This window comes from Channa argus, chromosome 3 (genome assembly GCF_033026475.1).
Source record: "Channa argus isolate prfri chromosome 3, Channa argus male v1.0, whole genome shotgun sequence".
NCBI classification, from domain to species: domain Eukaryota; kingdom Metazoa; phylum Chordata; class Actinopteri; order Anabantiformes; family Channidae; genus Channa; species Channa argus.
Genome location: NC_090199.1, coordinates 22,435,388 through 22,456,420, shown reverse-complemented (window position 1 = coordinate 22,456,420; position 21,033 = coordinate 22,435,388). Strand labels below are relative to the sequence as shown.

The 21,033-nt window shown below is 37.5% G+C and overlaps 1 protein-coding gene across 2 annotated transcripts; it reads right to left on the bottom strand.

Annotated features, from left to right (window-relative positions):
• Nucleotides 1-380: 380 nt before the first annotated feature.
• Nucleotides 381-20,943, bottom strand: armh3 (armadillo like helical domain containing 3). 2 transcript variants are annotated; one of them, XM_067498497.1, is made up of 26 exons: nucleotides 20,813-20,943; nucleotides 19,403-19,512; nucleotides 19,247-19,303; nucleotides 18,514-18,660; nucleotides 18,274-18,381; nucleotides 18,077-18,169; nucleotides 17,901-17,975; nucleotides 17,698-17,784; nucleotides 16,650-16,706; nucleotides 16,479-16,522; nucleotides 15,863-15,923; nucleotides 15,675-15,721; nucleotides 14,619-14,694; nucleotides 13,750-13,843; nucleotides 12,344-12,445; nucleotides 12,134-12,192; nucleotides 11,960-12,025; nucleotides 11,426-11,495; nucleotides 10,894-10,954; nucleotides 10,716-10,804; nucleotides 9,699-9,781; nucleotides 9,290-9,416; nucleotides 8,715-8,790; nucleotides 7,280-7,358; nucleotides 3,570-3,686; nucleotides 381-1,494 (listed from the first exon to the last, which is right to left on the bottom strand). In XM_067498497.1, exons 2-26 carry the CDS (start codon nucleotides 19,502-19,504, stop codon nucleotides 1,402-1,404), a joined length of 2,070 nt encoding a protein of 689 aa, XP_067354598.1. In that variant the 5' UTR covers nucleotides 19,505-19,512; nucleotides 20,813-20,943; the 3' UTR covers nucleotides 381-1,401. The 2 variants fall into 2 exon arrangements, with proteins under 2 accessions (XP_067354598.1, XP_067354597.1); XM_067498496.1 differs by lacking the exon at nucleotides 20,813-20,943 and adding an exon at nucleotides 20,666-20,802.
• Nucleotides 20,944-21,033: the final 90 nt, after the last annotated feature.

Below are 21,033 nucleotides of genomic sequence, written 5' to 3'. Positions count from 1 at the left end.
GGAGGTTTCTTCCGTTAAAGGGAGTTTTTATTGGTTTATGAACTTAATGGCACTGTTGGTTGCAGATTGCCACCAAGTGTATACTGTGACGTAAGTAAGGTAAATTAAGTGAGCCAGAACATTTTTGTAAACAAAAACTGTATTTATTGAATGAAAAGTAACTTTTTTTAATCTTTTGCAGAAGTGGGGGTAAGAAAATCCATATCCCACTGACACCTAATGTATGAGACTGCAATGTCAGCATGTGTACATGTGTTTGTGTAAATGTTGAGCTGACAATGACAGTTGTTCAAACAATATTAAGGAATGTTCGATGTTAAAATAAAGATTGTGTTTGCTTTATTGTTTCAAGACTAAACAAGTAGAAAACACTAGTTGAGTATTAGGAAACCAACTTTTATTTAAAAAAGAAACATAAATATACCTACAGGAGTAAGAGATGAAACAAAGAAGAATCTTTTGAATAAATTGCATAATTCAGATACGCTTTAGGTCCAAAGGAGTAACGATGGGTTGAGAAGAAAGAATGTTTTGTTTTTTTCACACTAAACTGAGCTCACGTGTCACATCAGCTACTATCCCTTTTATAACGTAGAGCTTGACCACCGCCTCAACAATTTTCCTTCTTAACTAATGGCACACTAGAGCACATTCACATTAAACAGGAACTTTGCAATGCACAGTAGTGAATGTTAATCATGGTTTTGTTAAAAGCAGAACAGGTTTGTTCATCACTCAAATCTTCTACCCCTCAGGAAACATGGAAATCCAAATGATTGTACAATATTTTTTAACAGGTGTAGCGTTAATGTCAAAAAAGAAACAATCAGAAAAGAAAGAGTTAACACTCTAATTGAAGAGGATGTACAGTAGGATTTAAACTCAAAAAAGGTTAAGGGTCACCCTAATCAGTGTTGTTAGGAAAGACATAATATTTCACTCAAAGCCTAAATCTTTCGGAGTATTTACTGGAGAGAGAGAAATAATAAGCCATGACAGCAGAAGCTACTCACAACACCATCATTAAAATACTTTTTTCATCTCATATGCAAATGTTCATGAGTCAATTAACAGTCCTGCCCATACTGCAAGTTGCACATTAGAAATTAGTGCATTACAGTCAGTTTGATTTAAAAAAAACAAAACCACACAAACAATCTTAAAGCAATTGTTTCCAGGTGTTTCCTTAAGGAGCATCAAGCCTGTGAGTGTCAGTCCCTGCGTGTTTCTATTGTTCAGTTCACAGAAGACAGAGGACAAGAAATCAAGACTAATGATGGAGCCAACAGTGAAGGATTGTACTGGTGGGTGTTTGTATGCATTAATGTATGTGTACATGCCCACATCCACATAAAATGTATGTGCATGTCCATCTGTAGGGGGGCGAAGGTTGTGTGCATCTCAGGAGATGGTGGAGAACTCTTTGAGTAAGACATCCTGACTCAGTGTATTCAGAGACACATTCTTCCTCACATTCAGACTGATAGAGCGCACCTGGAAACAGACAAACAGATTTATTTGCATGTGCAATGTTTTTCTAAAAACAAACATAGAAGCTGTAGCTCAGGCACATTCCCATCAATTCAACTTCACCACATCAGTCTCTTTGTTAAACATATTACAGGTTGCCAAAAAAAAAAAAAAAAAAAAAAAAAAAAGCTAGCTACTGATGAATATGGATAAAATCCCTTACAGCGATTATGTAATTTTTCATTCTGAACTTTAACTAAAACAAAATTTTGCATTTCATTTGAATTGTCTTGGATGACAAGTGTCTTTTTACCATGCTAAAAATGAAAGCTAACGAGCATGTAGCACTGCGCATTCAACACTTTCTTAAGAGGCAGAGGAAGTTCAGGACCTGGAACCACATATGTATTTAAACCGTTAAAGCAGCGTTTGCTTTGCATCTTTGAAGCACTCTCACTCACCACAGACAATATCTATAACTACTTAGAACTTTGACAACGTATCTGACGGTAAGTTACAAGTTGTACAAGCACTAATTAATACCACGGCCTCTTCGCAAGCACTGATTTGTTAAACCGAACAGCTAATCGTCTCTCATGACAGGCTAACATCAACATGTTGACATGTCTCAATACAGGCCAACATGGGTCAATGAGTTGTATAACACTTATACATAACAAATATACAATAATGGATAAGGTCAAAATCAATAACGCAAAGCTCCTAAAATTCACCTAGCTCAGATTTAGTTGACTGTAACAAACCTCATTGGGTGACATTTGATCATTCAGCAGGACATAAGTGAAGAGGTGAAACATTGTTGGCTGAGCCTTCCAATTTTTTAAATATACTTTTGTTCAAATTTTTATTTTACAATTCTGGTGAGACCTTGCGAATTGTAGCCTCTGTTTCCTCTTCTGACAGGAGTGCCAACCAGTGTGGTCTTCTGTTGTTGTAGGCTATGTGCTGCAATGTTCAACATAGTATGCATTCAGAGATGGTCCTCCGCATACCTCAACTATAACGACAGGTTATTTGAGTTACTGTGGCTTTTTGTATCAGCTTGATCCCACCTGGCCTTTCTCCTTTGATCTTTGGCATCAAAAAGGCAATTTTGTCCAGAGAACTGTGGCTCACTAGATACATGAAAATCGCGGTAGATCAGCAGTTTTAAAAATACGCAGCAGCCTGTCTGGCACCAACAACCACATAATGTTTAAAGTTGCTTATTCACCTTTGTGTTCCTCTGTTTAGATACTTAAGCAGGTTTAATCACAGTGTCTTTGAGCAAGTCAATGTAAATATAAAGTAATGTAATGATGTTGTTGGATTTATTTCTCTCTGACAGTTACTTTTCAACCCCTTTCAACCCACATTCTCACCATGGGCAGAGAATGTGAGTCTGATTTTAGACAGAGCAACCTCATATTTCCATTTTGTCCAATTAGACAACTTCGATACTACAATGCAAACCTAATTGTGGTTCCCAGAGTTTCTAACCTAAGCTGTCAAGCTTCTCTCCTGTGGAAACGGCTCCTAATTCAGATTTAGCAGGCAAACACCCTCACTACTTTTAAGTCTTAAACCTTCCTTTTTTAATAAAGCTTATAGTTAGAGCTGTTCAGTCACTCCTTACTAGCTCTTAGTTATGCTGTTATAGTCTTAGACAGGTGGGGGACCCCCTCAAGTGCACTGAGGTCCTCCCTTCCCCTCTCTCCTCACCCCATGCATTATATGTCCCCTTATCTCTGTAGCTTTCAGCAGGTATCGCACTGGGTCTACCAGCCTGCCCAATGTTTAGTTGTTGCTTTTTTCTTTTCTCTCTCCAGTTTCCTCCAACTGAGCCCAACCAGTCAAGGCAGGTGGCCGCAAACCTTGAGCCTTGTTCTGCCGGAGGTTTCTTCCCTTAAAAGGAACCTTTCTTCTTCACTGCTGCCTAGAGCTTGCTCAAGGGGGGTTTGTTTGGTTTTCTCTACATATCTGTATAGTCTTGACTTTAATATGTAAATTGAAGTTAGTTAGTTACTTTGAAATTACTATGTTGTGAAGTGGCACCATATAAATAAAGTTTAATTGAATTACATTTTTTTTTAGCTTACCAGCTCCTTGAAGAAAGCAGCTTCTTTAGGCTGCTCTGAATATCTCTCAAACTGGTCCAGACCATCCTGCAGTTTGAGGGTCAACGTGTCATAGTTGGATCGTACCACTTCAAGCACCTAATGGGGTGAAAAATGAAATAAAGAAAATGAACCGGTGTTGCATTGCGTAACAGTTAAGTTACAATTATTTCACACAAACCTTCAAATATTAATTTCAGTATAACTTTTTTTTATGAGGAATCACAGTGTGATACTAATTCTTATTGCCACTCACAAATTGCTCACAATCAGCTCATCTGTTATCAGGGATGTAAGGGACATTTGATAACTTCATAGATTACTTTTCTTTGTTTATTACTTGTCATATTTATTCACAAAAAGTGTGTACCATTATCCAAATTGTGTTAGGGATATCTTGCCAGTAGCTGATTGTCTCTTTTTAATTAACATACTTTATTTGAAATACAAGCTCTTTTGTGAATGGTTTGTTATCTAAGACAAATGCATATTTTTTTTTGTATCGAGGAGTCCTTGATAAAGAGCTGTTTCTTCATTCAGAGATTCTCTACAGTTCCACTAGGGCCATTTCCTCTTCAGCCTGGAAATAGCCCATAACCCAAATATATTCTTTATTTTATTAATGCCCCTGCAACACAAAGCATGAAACCCTCACAAAGAGAAGCATGAACTACACTTTGCCACATGTCCCAAAGAAGATTGATAAACATACACACTTCTCTAAAACAGCTTTGCTTTTATCCCTGCAACATATATAGATTCTAGCTCACAAGAAGGCATTATTCCATTTAAGCACATGTTATCCTTAAGCCCTGGCAGCATGTCTACTATACAGCTGATTCATCATTTTAAATGTATTAACAGTGGGTTAGGAGCAGGAAACTATTATTCTTCCTTTTATATTTCTCTAATAAATCTACAGCTCTGCTTTGGAAAAAAGGGTTGTTTTTATTTTTACCTCTGATGCCACTGAAAACTTCATCCCTATATGCCTCTCTGCCTTCTTTCTCACAGCTCTCCATAACTTTCCCCAACTGCAAAAATGTGGAGGCAGGTCTGGACTGTAACCTCAACAGATGGCGTTAAATTTGTTCCTCAGTGGCATTGAATGGAAAGGACGAAGAGATGAAAAGAGGATGGGTGGGGGGTGGTGTTATGACAAACTGGTTACAAGCCTGAAAACAGAATGACTGAGGAAAACTAAATGGAGAATTAAAGAAAAGCCTTGGTCAGACAGATGGATGACTGTTGGATTCAGTATTTTTTTGTGTGTGCAGGCACAGGCGCGTGCGCACACACACACACACCTGACTCAGCTGAGCAACTTTCTGCATCACTAAGCAGAAACTGTATTATTGTATGTATACAGCCACCATTGTGTTTACCCTCAACCACAGATACAAAAGCAGCCTTGTGTGCTTAAATGTGTTTTGGACTTAATATCGTATTCTGTATGAGCGACAGACCGACCGGGTACAGCAGCTTGTTTTAATGCTGTGTGTTTCTGGAGGCCATCTATCTTCTGTTGTCACTGTTAGGAATGAAGATGCTCCAGGCAGATGGTGTGCAGGTGGTTAATGTCTGTATGTGTGTGTGTGTGTGTGTGTGTTTGTAAGCACCGAGTGTATTTACACACACATGCACAGTCTCATCAGTGCGATGTGAAAAGCTATGGTTCCTTTTTGGATGAATTGTACATGTGTCTTTACTTTTTGTGTCCATTTCATGTTTTGTTCAGCCACAGGGAAAATGTAACTTGCTTTTTGTTCTTCCTGCTTCACTCCATTTTCTCCTGCACTTTTTTCAAAATTGACCTATATTTTATGAACCCAGAAGGGGTTGTATTTTTTCTTTTATAACTAAAAATAATACCTGTCATAAGCCCTGTTAATAGCCAAGTAACATCCACAATTTAAAGTTAACATTGTCATTACCACCATCACAGTCCAACAGAAAAATCAGCAGACAATAATGTGAAAGTACCTTCACATTACAGTGAATGTTTTGGCAAAAAAAGGATTATGTTTATGTTTTCCTATATAATGTGGCTACAGTGGATAAGTACTTACTAATATCACTGTAAAGCCAGTCCATATAAGATCAAATGTCAGAATCCAATATTTTAGCTCTCCTGTAATATTCTGTCCAGCTTATTTCAGTTCAGTATATTTTTTATGGGGAAAGGAGTGTCAGTATGCAAAGGTTATGTCAGAAGTTTAGACAGCCTCTTCAGCCTCCCCCTGGAGAATGCTTTGTGAGCACGTGTCACTAGTTCACCAGTTTATCTTTCTTGGATTACTTTTAGTAGGACTTCACTACTGCAGACCAAGAACATCCCAAAAGATCTCCAGTTTTGGAGTTGCTCTGACCCAGTCAACAAGACACCCCAATTTGGCTTTTGTCAAAGTTGCTCAAATCCTTATGCTTGCTCTGTGGAACACATTAACTTTATGAATAAAATGTTAATATATAAGCTCTTTATGTCAAGCAAACATTATACTTTATTCCTCTCTTTATCTTATCCAGTTAAAACAACGTTAAAGGGTAATTGTGTATCTTTGGTAACATCTTGCTTTGGAGCAGGTTGTATAGCAATTATAAGAAATAGCTCTTAAGTATCTAAAATGTACTTTTGTTTTGATAAAAATGTATTTGTGAATATTTCTAAAGTCTAGTAGAGAGGCAATATCTTTTTATTATCACAATATCAGATAAGAACAAAGTCTCCAACATAGAGAATTATATTAAAGAAAATTGCTGATAATTACCAATTAAGCAACAGTTAAATATTTTCTAAATAGAAAGGTGTTAATGCCACACATGGAAAATAAAACAACTGGCAGTTTATGGACCCTAAACCAAATTCTTCCTTCCTTCTCTGTTGTGAATTAATCTCGTAAATAAAAGTGAGTGGAGAGGTATTTGGGGAGCATAATGACCAAATCAATCACTCTCTTATCAGCTTGTAGGAGAAAAAAAGGAATCTTCCAGCACTTTTCCAATCCTCACACATTTGACATAAATGATAAAGTCCTAAATGAAGCTTGCAATGCTAGTTCAGCCTCCTCCTAATCGAGACTCAAGATTTTCCTTTGAAGATTAAACAATAACTCAGTCTTTCAAATGTTGTCCAGTCCCCAATGACTCACTTTTCACTGGGACTCTTACTATGTGGATAAATTGTCTCTATTTTTACAAACATAACAGAATGTAAATGAACATTTACTGTTCTTCAACAAGGTAAAGCCTTTCTCTCTGGAAGTTTCCTTTAAATATACAGGGCCTGGCAGATATTGCGTATATTGAGTGGTTGTATTTCAGAGTTTCCAGAAGTGACAACCTAAACGTGTGTTACTATCTGTCACGTACAGTTATACACAATGAGCTTTACCTCAGTGATGTGTGCATAACAATTGCTCCTCTACAAGGTTCCCATAACAGTAACCAGTGTCTAAGTCATTCATCTCTGCCACACAGCTGTAACCACATCCTAGTAAATAGGCATTCTCCAAAAACTGACTGCAGCTAACACCTACTACCTCAATAAAAAAAAAAACTCAGTTTTTTCCAATGAGTACTAAAGCACTCTTACGATTTACATTTGAAATGATAACTGCAATGTTTTGCTGGAGTTCAGCCCAAAGAAGCTTGAGGTGTTGTTTTTGATCCAAGCAAGTGAAGTGTGTGTTTACCTGGTCTTCTGACAGCTGGGAGATGTGGTTCACAGCAGCGTAAGACTCAATTTTGGGGTTAAAATGGTTGATAATGGCCCTTAAAGATAAAAACACCAGCACTTTACAAGTGATACAGATAGGACATTTTCAACATGGTCCAATCATGTACATTGCATTCCCAACAGCAGGATCACAAGAAGCAATACTTAAGAACCAAGTTGGTATCAAAATTGTAAAAACATGTTGGCATTTGTTTTTTAGGGAAACAAACGTACTATGGTAGCTGTCGTAGGCACTGGAGAGTTTTCAATATTACGAGGCAACATAACCCGACTAAAATAGTAAATGTTAAATGTAAAAGGAAGAAGAAGGAAGGTAGTGTTACAACATGTGGAAATGCTGGTGTCTGCAGGTGGTGCGAAAGGACAGCTTAAACTCAGAGAAAAACAAATGTATTTAAAAACACCAAATGACCAGTGACACGTTATCAACTATCAAGACTATATGCAAATGTGTTTATTTTTGGAATAAAAAGAGAGAACCCTGACAAACGAGGAAGGGACAGAGGGAGGGAGCATCAGGAAGGGCATCTAGCGTAAAAAAATTATTTAAAAAAAAACAAACAAAAAAAACAAACTGTGCCTTATCAACATGTGGACTGTTGTGACCCTGAACTCACAGAATAAGCCGAAAGGACAAAAAAATTAACTAAAAAAAAAGACTGCTTTACAAATCAAATATCAGTTCATCCAATAAGCACTACTGTGAGATGAAAGTTGTTGTTTTGCACTGGCGTACAGTACATCATATATCAAATAAATTATACTGACAAAATGCTGTTTATATTCTGTTGTGGTAATTGCTTTCATTTCCATGTGGGAACCCATTGTAAAGAGGAATGAACTCATGGAAGTAAAATTGAATTGGTCCCTTTATTTAAAGTAATTTGAATAAAGTCCCTCTAAGCTCTTTAGACCCCTCTGTCTTCATTAATTTAGTCATCTATTCCGTTGTTGCGTTCCTTCTCTCCCTTGGGACTGCCCATTTACGCTATGACTGTGCTTCATCTAGACTCAACACTTCAGGAGTATCCAACTTTGACAAGTACCCTCAGGGGCTTCCACACCAGTGTGATCTCAGAGGAGCATCTCTTCAGACAGAATTGAGTAGGAAGAAGAGATTACACTGAAAAACTATCAATTTGAGATCAAGAACAGTATGTATGTGGTGAAGGGTTGAAGTGAAAGAGATAAAGACTTAAAAAAAGTACAGATAGTGTAGAGGAGTCCAGAGGTGAAAGGTTGTAAGTGAAGAACCAAGTTACTGTCTAAGAGGCCCCATTAACTTTATTTCACCCTTCCTCCATCACATTACAGTTCACAATTTCCTTTAACCCATTATCAATGTTCTCCTTCTTAACATACAAAATTTGTGTGTGTGTGTGTGTTTTTACCTAACATTGACAAGGGAATGTGTAACTTTACTGGCTGCCTCTTTCCACTGGCCTGTGTTGGTCGATACTCTCAAAACTAGAAGTTGGTGAATGACAGAAACAAACACAGTTAGGCACTGGTACAGCGACACCTTTGCTTTGTTTGAGGGCTGCAGTGAATTTTCTTAAGTCATGCATTATTGTTTGTTCTAGTAAAAGCCAGAAAATATATTTTCATTTCTCCGAGCTGATGCCATCAGTTGTCTTGTTCTGTCCAACAAACCATCTTAAACCCAAATATAAGTTTACAAAAATATAATACCACAAAAGAATCCTCAAAAAATTCTGACAGTCAACTATCATTATCTCAGAATATGGTCTTCATCTACCTTTAACGACATGTGCTTATATTCTATATTTTGGTGAAAACTCATCTGCCTCTTCAGCTGCTAAATAGTACATTATGCTCGTTGTAGTGATAAACATTATATGTGGTGTTATATTAATGCTTACAGATGTTTTAACAGAAATTTCTAAGAATATAACAATTATTTCAGCTTTATTCAGGTTAAACAATGCAGTGTCTACTAACATACCCATACAGTAGAGGTTGTCAAAGACCTGGTGCATTCGTACAATTTCATAGTACAGTTCATCGTAGCTGTTGGATGTGGGCAGGAACGTGTCACCGTATGTTATGAACATGTTAAACAGGTTCACTACCTGTATAAGGAGACACACATTAGGTCTGAAACTGGCAAAATGTGAAGACTTACTAAAAATTTCAATTCTAAATAAAAGTTTAATGCAGGCTGTGTCCATCTTTGCAAACATAGCCCATTTGGCTTTCCCCACCCCTTGTGATTTCAGACATATACACAGCTGGGCTACTGGCTCTTCTCTTACAACAAGATCACACATCTCTGAAATTAATTTCCATTGTGCACTGCACTTTGTCAAGCTCCTGTCTGTATGATATTGTGTGTGTGTGTGTGTGTTTCTCACCAGCAAGGCCAGATAAAAGATGTTGTGCTTGACCAGCAGTGTGGTCTCATTTGACAGCAGGAACTTCAGGAGGTTGATGAGAGCTGTGCAGAGAGAAACATGCTCACATTAATGAAATAATCTAGAGGGTTGATAGTCGTCTACCAGCAGAGTCATACGGCAGCAGTCTGCTTTTCTCAGTGTGTAACTTTATTAAGGTAGATAATGGAAACGCAGGAGGGGAGGAAACCTTTCAGCACCAAATCAGGTCCTTTCACAAGCTTTTATTGAAGGAAAACAAAACCTATGAGAGGAACCAAAATGTTCACACAGAACACAAGTTGCCACAACATCATGCTGAAAGAAGATAACCACATCTATTGCTTTAATTTCGCTTATTTTTTTACTCCAGTCTTATTTCATGGTATGCTATTATCGCCACCAGGAGGAGAATCACAGTGTTATTCAGGGAATTAAGCTGATTATTGGTCTGATTAGAGAAATCTGTATTCTAATGAGACATAGTGTGATGGGGCCATTACAAGCTGAAATGTTATCCTGTTGTGTGTTGACCAGGCTGAAAGCAAGGCCACCAGGATTGATTGTGCTTTCTTGAGAGACTCATTATCCAATCTCAATGATGCAATACATTAAAAAAAATAAAAACAACAACAACTGGCCTTAATGACTTCACAAGGAAATTGGCTTTGTTTTGCAAAAGCAGTAACCATTTACTCTACTTCTTAACTTTTGAGGTGATGCTCAGTCAAAAAATATTTCACATTTAAATTACTCATTTGTCTTGAAACCAAATTTGACTTTCTAACTTAACTTCCAAAGAACTATTTATTTAGCACTGTTTGTTTGGAAAGATCTTATTCAGAAATTGAGTAAAAGGCACAACTGCAATTGCCCCAGTGTAAATCAACATCTATTGTTTGAATTACTATTTATTTATCATTGCTGGTGCTGATGCAGTTTATCAAAAATTAATTCTGACAAAAAAATAAAGCAAGAAAGAGGGTAAAGTATCTTTACCTGACCAGAGCTCTCTCCAGGTGTAATGTAGTCGGATTCTGCACTTCTTTTGATAGCAGAGGAGTTTGTGGATGATCTGCACACAGCGCCTGTACAATATCCATAAAACTATGGTGACTGATCTGGATGGTGGCTGAGACTATAAAATTGTGTGTGTGTAATATGCACATGATCTCACAAGTATAAGTCCATGGGAAAGTCTTTCATCATATGAGTGACAATAAACTCCACCATCAGGTCTACAAAAATGGGTAAGAAAGAAAAAGAGAAAAACGAGCTGTTAGGATGACACAAGCTAAAACACATAAACATCACTAACACAATATATCTAGTTAATAACAGTTACACTGTGTGAATCTATAAAGCATCAGCATATAAACCTTTAAGCAGGACTTTTAAATATTTAATTTAAAACCAATAAATGACAAATATCCAAACAAGCTCAGTAATATTTATTATTTTCTGCCACAATTTGGTGCTTTGAAAAATCTGGCCAGTTTGGCATTAGGGATTAAAAAGCAGGTAAAAAGAAACTTAATAATAATTAAAATATTATTAGAGCTTGAAACAGTTTACATGTTGTCTTCTCACAGCTGTGATTGTGGACTGTGAGTACTCAAGTCTTCAGCATCATCTGGTTTGTAATAGAATAAGTATCTTACCAACTAGCCTTTATAAATGACTGTAATCATTCTGTATGTTCTCCATACCTAAAACAGCACACACCAGAGGCCGCGAAGGGATGTTCTTGTCCACTGCTTTTTTCCTGTGTCTCATGGGCTAAAAAAGATCAGGACGAATTTGAGATTTTGGTCATGTGATAACAGATGGTCCTATACATGAAGTTTAAAGTAACAACAGGCTATTGGCCATGTTAAACAATTGAACATTTTCATGACAACTGAGCAAATTGCAACGAAAGCTCCGAAAGTTACCAGAAAATGGTACTATGGAAATTTAAGAATGTTAATATGGATATATTCATTGTACCAAACACAAGATACAGAGATGGTGACAGAGATCACCATACTATCAATAATAGTTGATATCAGCTTTAAAAAGCAAAAATTAGTGGAACATTACCATTGTTATTGAGTGTCAGAAAGAAACTTGCAATTTTTTGAAGGTTTTTCTAGATGCATTAAAAAGCTAACAGCTGCAAGGACTGTGATAAGTAAAATTAGCCATAATACTAACATTCACATATTGTGTAATCTCCTGCTCACAACTTATCATTTGCTCACCATTTTGTGGAGATTGACTCTAAAGTTCATATTGTCATCATGAAGAAAGGCATCAGCATACTGGTCCTATAACACACAGAGGTGGATAAAGAACAAAGAAAATGTCAAAGATAGTCAGCCAGTTGGAGAATATGGGCAAAAAAAAAAAAAGAACATTTTGTTGGATGTAGCTACCTCAGCTATACAGGTGAGGATGATTAGGCACAGTCTGGCACTGTTAAGTCTATGCTCATCTGCAAGCGAACATAGAGAAAGAGTGAAAGACAAAAATGTTATGATAAGGATAGAAGAGAACAATTATTTTCTGTCGAGAGAGAAAAGCGATAAAATGTCCCAAAATGAAAAATCCTAAAAAGGCAGACTGAAAATAACAGCAAGCTTTACCTTTAGTGTCCTGCATTACAATGGAGGCATATTTGAGGAAGGTGATGAGTAGGTTGCTTGTCTGCAGGTTAGGATCCAGAGGCAGTTCAGGGTTGTTCATCACTACACAACAGATACATGAATTCAACTTGAATCAAAGAAAATCGTTGAAGTTAAAAATCATGTCATTACTTTTTTCTGATGACTATGAACAAAGAGGCCACACCACACGTACATGAACAGAGGGAATGTAATGATTACTGTAAACCCCACTTTAAGTCAAAAACCTGTGCTGTCAGTCACAACACAAGTCTGAGCCTAAACTCAACCCTAGCATCTAAAAGTGAGTTTGGAAGGAGCGGTCCCCTTTATTTGGGCAGACAGAAAGGCCCATTCAAGCAAATAAAAGTATTTAAAAAAAGCATTGTCTTTGTCCCATTGGTGTAACTACTGTAGTTTGCCGTGTTGTTTAGACAAGCATCTGCATACATTTAAGGATCCCAGCTTGCTAAAACATGCAGCTTGTTACATAGATAAATGATGAGTCTGTCCTTTCTTTCTCTCTACACGCCAAAACTCTTTTTTGCTCCATTTTTTCTCAAATCACTGCAGGCCAAACAAAAAACAAGATTGAAAACAAGGTTTAGCATTGCCAAGAAAAATATAATTATATTAGGGTGTGTGAAGAATATATTTATATTTCTAACAAGTGACTACACGCTCATGTGTGTGCAAACTGTTTCTGGTCTGAGTAGAGAGCCCTCTAAGTGCTGAAGCTCCCATGACATGGCATAATGCACTTTGCATGTGAAACATTCATCTGTATTTGAAGCTGAAGTTTAATATTTCATATAGAAAATGGCTTTCAGCTTTGACGCCATGGGGGCGGACCTAGCCAGAGATAGAAATACGTACCATTTTAATAGTTACAACATGCTGAATAACCTGTTTCTACACATGCCTTCCACAAAGCCTCAAGTAAAAGCCATGCACTCACTCAGCACCCTGCTCTCCCTGCAGGGCTTTGGTGTTTGTTCGAAGTGGAAAACACCACAGCTAAACACTGAGGTTTTAAGATGCAGTTTCAATGATTACCCATACAGTACATCCATAAATAGTGATTCTAAGTCAAATCAATTTCAGCTTTTAACCATATAGACATAGACTAACAAAATCTATTCATTTGCCCAGAAAGGCCAGAGCCATAGTTACCATAACCCTGCATTTGGCATCTGATAGTATCTTATCTTCAGCAGTTGCTACTTCCTAGCTTCACCTCAGCTCCTTCCATCAAAACACTGTGCTTGCAAATACTGACATGAAGACAGTAAGTGGTAGACTTACCTACAGAAAACAATAAGTTTTGTCACAGACATTTATTTGTGTTTTCTGAATTTTTTCATGCCTGTATGTAGTGTATGGCTTACTGTCTAGAGAAGGTGGTGTTGTGCCAAGTGGTGTGGTAGGTGTTGTTGGAGTAGGGGCTGTAGGTACGGCAGCAATGTCAATCTCCGGGTGGCTCTGTTGAAATACCAAAAAGACATGTAAACATCATGAATTGTAAAAAAAACTGTTGCTTGTCTTCAATGACGACTAAAAAAAAAAAGGCACAAATGCTGTAATGCAGACTGGGCAGGATATAAAATGGAAAACTGGGAGAAAGGAAGGTGATGTTTTTTTAAATGAGGCTGGCAGAATTAATTTCAGTATTTTAAGAAATGGTTTTTTGCAACTCGTGACCTGCTGTTGACTCTTGGGGTTTTCAGTTTATGCAGTACTTTAACAAGGCTGCAATCCCTCCTATTTTGGACCAACCAAAATAGGGGGACCAACCAAAAATAGGGGAAAAAATAAAGGGCAAATAGACAGACCTTTAAATTTATTCTGGGTGACAACGCAGGTACTGAATCTTCTACAATGAATATAATGGGAGCAGTAACTTTTTTTTTTCTGTCCTTTCGGCTTATCCCGTGAGTTCAGGGTGGCCACAGCGGATCATTGTCCGCATCCTGATTTGGCACAGTTTTTACGCCGGATGCCCTTCCTGACGCAACCCTCCCCAATTCCTACCGGGCTTGGACTGGCACTGCACAGCTGGGGAGGGGAATGGGCTGTTGGGGGTTCGGTGTCTTGCCCAGGGACACTTCAACATATACCCAGGGATCGAACCACTCACCCTGTGGTCCGTGGCCTTTACCAACTGAGCTACAGCTGCCCTCCACAATGGGAGCAGTAACTAACTAGGTCTATTTATAAACAAGTGAGCACATGTTTACAAATGGAAAAAGCATATTACCTGTGCTAATACAGTGATGAAGTTGCGGTTCAGGTGCACAGCCTCATAGAGTGCCAGCAGAATTGCTTCATTTGTCCTTGAGATGAAAAACGTAAGTGATCAGTGAAAGTCCATGCATTTATGTCAAGTCAAATCTCCAAATGTTCACATAACTCCGGACTGAGAAGGAAAAAGCTTTAGGCTTAAATTAAGCCAAGCCCAAATAACAAGTCAAAGTGCAGTCTAGTGTTTAAAGTTTATTAACTATGCTTCAGGCTCCCAGAGGTCACCATTTTAATTTTCTGTGTCATTAACTTCTGCCCAATGTGTGCCCCAACTAATATATCAAAAGCCAACTTTCATAACATAAAATTATAATAAACTACTTAAAATGAACAATGTAAAAACGAGCAAACCAAATAATGGGCAGCACTTTTAATATTGTTACACAGAGATTTTTTTCACACAATTCATGTAAACGGGACCGAGACTGACAAAAACAAGCAACTCTTAAGGTGAAAATGTTGGTAGAGCCGAAACTGTTATATTCTAAGACTGAACACTGAATACAGATGTGTTTTACTTATAGAAAAACAGAAAACGGTAAAACATCCTGTGTAATGTACATTACATACATATACATACAAACTATATTTGCTGATCTTATCTGTTAGGCTACAGTCTGGGTATTGTTTATTAGTATTTATTAGTATTATTTAATGTTACAACAAATATACTACTCATTTAATTTGTACTTAAACAATCCTCTACATCATGCGGTTCATATTTTGACAAGTTATTCAGACATTTACATTTTGACTGCTGTTAGCTTTTGTTCCAATAAATTGTTTAAAATAAAGAAATTTCCACTGCATGCTTCTACTTAAAGGCCCCACTTTCATTATATGTTGCCGTACCATGAACTTCTTACATTTTCCATAAATTTAAGCCGAAACTTGAATATCCCTAAGTGAGTAGTGGATATTCATTTAAATGTGGATTTACTTCTGGAGTCTCTGACAAAAACCAAGAAAAAAATTCAAAGGAGAGTAAAAACCTAAACAGCTTCACACTTACTGTACAGAGAGTTTCTCATCGGCGTCTGCTATAAACATGCTGCCCACCTGTGGACGGGAGGAAGTTATATGAAAAGGTAGTGAAAACTGTTGTGGCCCGAAAATGGAGCCTCAGATCATGTCCCTTAAATAATAAATACATTATGATAAATACATAACAAAAGTCAAAAGAGAAGAATAAGATCATACCATACTAGTGAGTGTTGAGAAGAACCCACCCTGGTTCTCCTCCTCTTTGTCTTTGTACTGCCTAAAGGGTAAAGACAAACAAAAGAAAAAGACAGGCTGGAGACCATGTAGCAAGTAGCAAAAGAGTGAAGAGAATGACAAAGAAATTAAAGACAAAAAAAGCCACACAAACACTAGAGGTGGAAATATACCGTACACTGTCACTCAAACACAGTATTTGTCATCTAACACACAAGCCAAATTTCTTAACATCTGCATCTACTCTACACAATTTATTATCTATGGGGCATTCTGTTTATACACAGAGAAAATGAACTGTATGGAGGCACCATCTATCATTTTGATGCGTCTGTCTATGTACGCAGACAGACAAGACCTTCCGCACAAACAGCATTTTAATTTTCAAACGCTGCCTCATCCAAAAAACATTACTGACTGCCAAAGACAACAGTCAGCTATAAATAACTAAAAAGTATAAAGGGCCTCTTTTTTTCCTAAGAGAGTAGAAATAGAATATTTGTGAGAGACATCAAACTAAACTGGTGATGTCAGTGACCTCAGCATTCAATGCAGTGGATGTCATTAAAAATACTTTTCTGACACTTTTAGATCTCACCTGTTATATTCTGTCAGAGCTTGGTGGACCACCATCCCCATTCCCTGGAGAAAAACCATTCATAGTTTCAGTCTATTTTTTAATAACCTGCTTAATGTGAAGGTCAACAGCTGTAATAGATTGGGTCTTTAATACTCTGCAGGTAAAAGGGTACAGTGACAGTATACTTACATCTAGTGTTGGCTCATCGTCCACAATGGAGAGCTTCACAATGTAAGGATTTACAGACTAACAAACAGAAAATAATTTCAATTAGTAGCTGTTAAATATAAAACAAATAAAATAAATAGTACTGTCATGTGGTCTAAAACGTTTTTTTCCCCTTATTTTGTGATAAGTGTGGGTAGATTTAGTAAGAGCCTACAGACTCTGGCTGGTCCACCTCTAAGGCCTTTTTTTCCCTTCCACACAAGGGTCAGTAAAGCAGCTAAAAAGAATAGTAGTTTTATAGCAGGCCTGAGGAAAACACTTGAAAAGGGCTCCTTGTGTCAGTTTAAAGGGCAACTCCACCAATTTTAAACTTGCTTTCGATGGCTTTAGGATAGGGTGTAAATGTACATTATTGTTTTTAAACTTCCCACTGACTTTGCTATATTAAAATGTTTTTGTGCTTCTAGCTAAAAGACTCCTCCACATGACATTTTTCATCATTAGTTCAGATGATCTCATCTGCGGGAGCTCTGGAAAAACAGGATGACCATGATTAGAAACTCCAGAGTTTGAGCAACAAGATGACATAATCTGAACTGAAGGTTCCTTTCAATGATGTCATCTGGAGACATTTTTCAGCTAAAAATAGAGAGATATAATTAATAATCGGGAAATCAGAGGGAGGCGTAATGGCATTTGTGTACATGTACTACTCAAACTAGAACCAAAAGAAGCAAGTTCATAATCAATTAAGGTGTCCTTTGAGGGTGCATCAAAAAAAAAAAAAAAACCCAACCTCATCACTGTCACTTTTATTCTTCTAGAAAAAAAACAGGGCGAGGGGAATACATGTCTGCACACTTATCAAAATGAGAGAAAAGTAGCCCTTTGATTTAAAGTCTGACAAAGTCTTTATGTAAATCAAATGCATATTAGGAATATCCAATTTATTTGCTCTTTGTAGAAATCAGACCAACAACACAATTATCAGTTTATGGGTCATAGCAGAAAAGAAACAGAGAAGGGGAAAGGATGATTAGGCAATTGAGATGACAAAATATGTACACACCTCATACTTCCTGTAGTTGACCAAGAGAGCCAAAAGAACTACAGCATCATAACCATGCTGCCCTCTACTGGACACATCTGACAGAATCTGTCAAGGAAAGACAAGAGATGATCAGACTAAGAAGAAAAATTGTTTAATAAAAACACATAATGAGGTGAACCTCCCAGAGTGACTCTAAGCGTACTCTTTCACTAGTCACTTACTTGTAGAATGGCTTCGAAGATGCTGTTAATCATGACATATTCCAGTATGGTGTTCTGACTAATATTGTCTGTTACCTGTAAACAGATTTGTGGAATATTTTGGCATGTTTTTGATAAAACAACAAATAAGTCTCACACACTGTTGTATTATTATTCGTGATCAAGTGTTGCCTCACCGTCACCAGACAGAGCAGCAGTTTTAGACACAGGCTCTTAAGACTCTCTGAGCCATCTCCACAAAGAAGGGTATCCAGTCTCTCCATCAGGTCCTACAAGAGACATAAACACAAGAAAATGAACACTAAATCGACATTATTACCCTCTGAGATTTCATTACACATGTATTTCACTCCTTTGTTCCTCTAACAATTACCTTCATCCTCTGCTCAGCTTTGTCAAACCCCATGAGCATGTTAATGATGTCAAAGCCAGAAGCAGATTTATTCTTTTGATGAACTCCTCGGAAAAGTGCACAAAGAGTCTGGGAAGAGAGGCAGAAGAGCACAAAGATTAACCATAAAACAAATTTTACACTCAGACAAGTTCAGATGAGAATAGTTACATTATTATTAGCATTCTTAAAATGCTTCTGATGTGAGCTCTTTGTAGGTACCTGCAGGGCATTGACCACCTTGATCTGGTGTTCCTCTCCCAGAGCCTGAACACAGTGGTGGAACAGAGAGTTTATGTTGTCCTGGATTCGCTGAACCTCCTCCCCATCTATCGTCTCCAACTTGGTCTCCAAATACTCAAGGTTCACCTAAAATAGAGGTGGAAGGACAGAAGTAACAAATGAATTGAGTGAAAACACAAGGCAGGATTGTGTTTACAATAAAAAGCGCAGCAGCAGTCCTTGCAAATTATACCACCTGAACATCTTACATACTGTATCTATACTTTGGACTGATCTGTGCAGTATTTGATAGTAGTAGTACTAGCTGTGTTTCAATTTGGGAGCCACATCCTTCGAAGGCTTCATTTAAAGACCAACTGCCTCACACTATTGCGACAAGTCTGTCCCATTTTAAAGGCTCTCTTAAAATTTGGCTAACAACTGTGCTCCACTTTTTGTTTATAATTATGAGGTTATAATTTCTCGGTTTTGAGGTTGAAACTGCCAGGATGGTTATAATTCTACTGTGTTTATTATTGAGGTAAAAGTGGGTAGTGGAGTCAGACTGGAGTGCATTTAAAAATGTGTCCATAAAACTGTTCTGACAATATTATTTGTGTGTCTTTATCATTTCTGTACCATGGCTGTAACTTCACACCCCCACAGAGTGGCATGAAAGACTTCCTGTCATGCACAACACATTTCTACTCAGGCATTTTTCTCTTTACTGCACCTTCATGAGAAAAAGCTCATCCCAAAACCGAGGGTTGTTTTTTGCTGGGTCTTCTTTCTAAAAAACAAAGCAGAAGTTGTTGCCGTTGTTAACAGCTAGATAGGAATTCATTTCTCTGAACTTTCACCACTGATTTTATTTTATTTTGATACTCACTGCAAAGATCTCATCATACATCAGCACCACCTTCTCTTTCAAGGGCTTTTTAGAGGATGACGTCCTCCTCAGCAGGCCTGCCTTCTTCTCCACCTGAGACATGATTAAGTCTGGGGATAAAGATAGAGTCAGCATAAAAAGTATGTATGTGAGGTATAAATAATATGATGTCCTTACATCACAGTAGATTAATTTGATTTAAGCAACTACTCTTAGTTTTTGTTTTGGGGAAAAACTAAGTTGTTTATGCAGCTAGAGGGCAGAGCATCAATGTGCTTTAATAATGCATTCAAGTTTTTTCTGGAAAACATTAAAAGTCTGTGGCAGAGAAGAATATAATGTTTGTAGCAACACACTTATTAGGATTAAGGCCTTGTTTTTATTTATTTATTTCTAACTTATTTTTATCATTACTATTATTTTTTTTGCTTCAAGAGCAGAGGGCAATGACAGAGCAGCAAAACCATGTACCTTTATATTTAATGTTCAGTGACAAAAAGCAGGATGTTTGCTTTCACTCAATACATTAACCAATGGCCATCAGTTAAATACATTAAAATAAATAAATAAATAAATAAAAACAGTCACATAACAGCCACGAACAAACTGTTACAAATCCACATTAAAACCTAAGGACCAGCTTGCTTTACAGTGAGCTTCATAGCAGCGTGTCTATTAATTACACAATGTTGATAATCTGTTGGCCAAGTGATTTTCAGTTTTCAATTAAAGTAGTAAAAGTATCCTATTTAGCAAATAAACGTAATCCTTTGGGTGAACATAACACGGTAACATCCTATTAGCCTAGTAATCAACCTAGTAAATTAGGTAAAGCGATCACAGGTTTATCACTGACATTTGCTAGAACTGATTGGACATGATTTAACGTTACATTGCAAGTGTAGGGATGGGCTGCTAACCAGCTAACATTAGCAAGCTCGCCATTTAACTAGCTAACCAGCAGACCCGCCGTTCGGTAAAACAACCTAGCGGTATTTAACTACAAACAGCAACGTATGGTCATGTCAATAAGCGGGGTTTGTTGTTCAGTCAACTCTTGACGAGCACCTTGGTAACAGTCGGGTCGTCAAACGCAAATGAGCCGAAATGTCTATTCTCCGTTGGTTTAGCTAGCTTGGCTAATATCGGTCAGACACTGACTTAGCGTTAGCTATCTAATGTCTCAATGCCAATTTTGACAACATTACTTTGTTACACTACTTACGCAGGTGACATCTTAGTTAGGAGTATGTGTTTTCTTACCTCAATTAAAGCATTAAAGTCTATGAGGCAAAGGTAATTCATGAATCCATATGACAACACAAGCATATACTGACATAAGGTTCTACCGCCACCTGTACGTCTGCAGGGTCTTAGCATCCCACAGCTCATAGCTACATGTTTACTTACTGAACCACAGCAGAGGCGAAGACTCCAGTCACGTGACAATTGATAATTCAGCTGACTTGGACTTATTGACTTCGAACTTATAAAGGACAGCAGCCCTTTATAAGCTTTATGAGACAGTGGCAAAAAAAAACTCATTAAATGTCAAATGTACTTTGTGTCTCTGGGCGAGACACTGAACCCCTAACAGACCATTCCTCTCCCCAGCTGTCCAGTGCCGGTCC

Excerpts from the sequence above, each read along its gene's own strand:
- armh3 (XM_067498497.1), bottom strand. The coding sequence starts at position 19,504 with ATGTCTCAGGTGGAGAAGAAGGCAGGCCTGCTGAGGAGGACGTCATCC. Across the intron at positions 18,170-18,273 it reads AAGCTGAGCAGAGGATGAAG|GACCTGATGGAGAGACTGGA; the intron begins GTAATTGTTAGA and ends TGTCTCTTGTAG. Across the intron at positions 12,193-12,343 it reads TGTAATGCAGGACACTAAAG|ATGAGCATAGACTTAACAGT; the intron begins GTAAAGCTTGCT and ends GTTCGCTTGCAG.